Source organism: Canis lupus, chromosome 1 (genome assembly GCF_003254725.2).
Source record: "Canis lupus dingo isolate Sandy chromosome 1, ASM325472v2, whole genome shotgun sequence".
Taxonomy (NCBI): Eukaryota; Metazoa; Chordata; class Mammalia; order Carnivora; family Canidae; genus Canis; species Canis lupus.
The window spans coordinates 35554588-35556198 of record NC_064243.1 but is presented as its reverse complement, the minus strand read 5'-3'; the positions used below and the strand labels follow the sequence as shown (position 1 = coordinate 35556198).

General features: G+C 58.3%; 1 protein-coding gene across 1 annotated transcript; it reads left to right on the top strand.

Moving 5' to 3' along the window:
* The first annotated feature begins 304 nt into the window (after positions 1–304).
* Positions 305–1177, top strand: SF3B5 (splicing factor 3b subunit 5). The gene has a single exon (XM_025422478.3). The coding sequence runs from the start codon at positions 567–569 to the stop codon at positions 825–827; it is 261 nt and encodes an 86-aa protein (XP_025278263.1). The 5' UTR covers positions 305–566; the 3' UTR covers positions 828–1177.
* The last annotated feature ends 434 nt before the right edge of the window (positions 1178–1611 follow it).

The following is a 1611-nucleotide window of genomic DNA, read 5'->3' as shown; positions in this document are numbered from 1 at the left end:
CCCGGGCCGTGACGGGGCCCGCCACGCCGCCACATTCGCTCCGAAACCAAAGTTACACCGAGGTTACTCTCACGGCGGCCTGTGGCAGCTCCCCATTTCTTCGCAGCTCCCAGCCGCCCAGGGATGCTCCCCGCCGCCCCGACACGACGCTCCACCAGGCGCCGGCGGGCTCTTAAACCGCGACGACCGCCCAGGGAGGCGGGCGCGCACGAACCCTCGGCGACCGCAGCTCCCGGCATGCAACGCTCCGCGCTAGAGCAAGGGCCACTGAATGAACCATGATGCAACGCTCTACGGAGGGGGCGGAGCTCTCCATGGCGGGGGCGGGGGGTGGGCGGCCGACTGGTAGCGTCGCCTAGGCAACTCCAATTCCCTGACGGAATACACTTCCGCTTCCTCCTCTGAGCGCTAGGACCGCGAGTCCTCGCGGCTCCGTGGCTGTGACGTCATTCTCCTGCGACTGAGCCGGCCGGGAGGTGCCGTGTCGTGGGCTCTCTCCCGCGTGGAAATCTAGAGCAGCTTCTCCTCTGCGGCGTCTGACCTGGGCGCGAAGGGAAAGCGGCGAGATGACTGACCGCTACACTATCCACAGCCAGCTGGAGCACCTGCAGTCCAAGTACATCGGCACGGGCCACGCCGACACCACCAAGTGGGAGTGGCTGGTAAACCAGCACCGCGACTCCTACTGCTCCTACATGGGCCACTTCGACCTTCTCAACTACTTCGCCATTGCGGAGAATGAGAGCAAAGCGCGAGTCCGCTTCAACTTGATGGAGAAGATGCTGCAGCCTTGCGGACCGCCAGCCGACAAGCCGGAGGAGAACTGACACCCCCGTCTCGTCACTGCCACGCGGGAGCGTGTCCCGAGTTCCTCCCGTTTGCCGTTTCTCCCGCGTGTTCCTGCCCCGAAGTGGACCGGTTCTCCATTGCTCCTGTTTCTCGCGCCTTCCTCGTGCACAAGTGCTTAGCTGAGGCCGTCCCGCCTGACCTGCTTTCCTGTGGACCCTTAGGAACAGCGTTGGGAGACTGTCAGGACCCGTGAGAACTGAGACGGTGGAGAGGTCCTAAACCAGCAAGAGAGGGGGGAAGGAACTGGGATCAGACGGGATTTGGAGGCTCTTTTTTGGCTAGTTGATTGTCGTTTCTTTTTCCATAAAGTCTAGAAGTTTTTCAATCACTTGGTGTGGACCACTTGCGTTTCAGTGGAAGGGGGTCCAAGGAGGGCTTTGGGGACTTTAGTTTCTTGGGAGACCGAAGAGGCGGGAGATGGGTGGGTGGAGGAGTTGAGCACAGGGCCAGCGTTCATTGGCATACAGTTAAATCCGCCTTGCACGATCTTTATAATATTCCCCAACCCAGACTTCTCCCAAGAGCTTTTTTCAGGCCCATAATGCCTTCAGGACTGAGGATTAAGGTTTATGATCACTGTATCCCTCTTTCATGTTCTTGCATTCAGAAAAATCTTTACTAGCATTGCCCACTCCTCTATGTAAGTTGCATCGTCTCTTTCTCTTGGGATTCTGGACACATCCTGAAAAACGACAGGCTGTCAGACGAGTTCTTTCATTCATTCGGCATTCAACAAATACTTGTTGAGTCAGTTCTATGTGG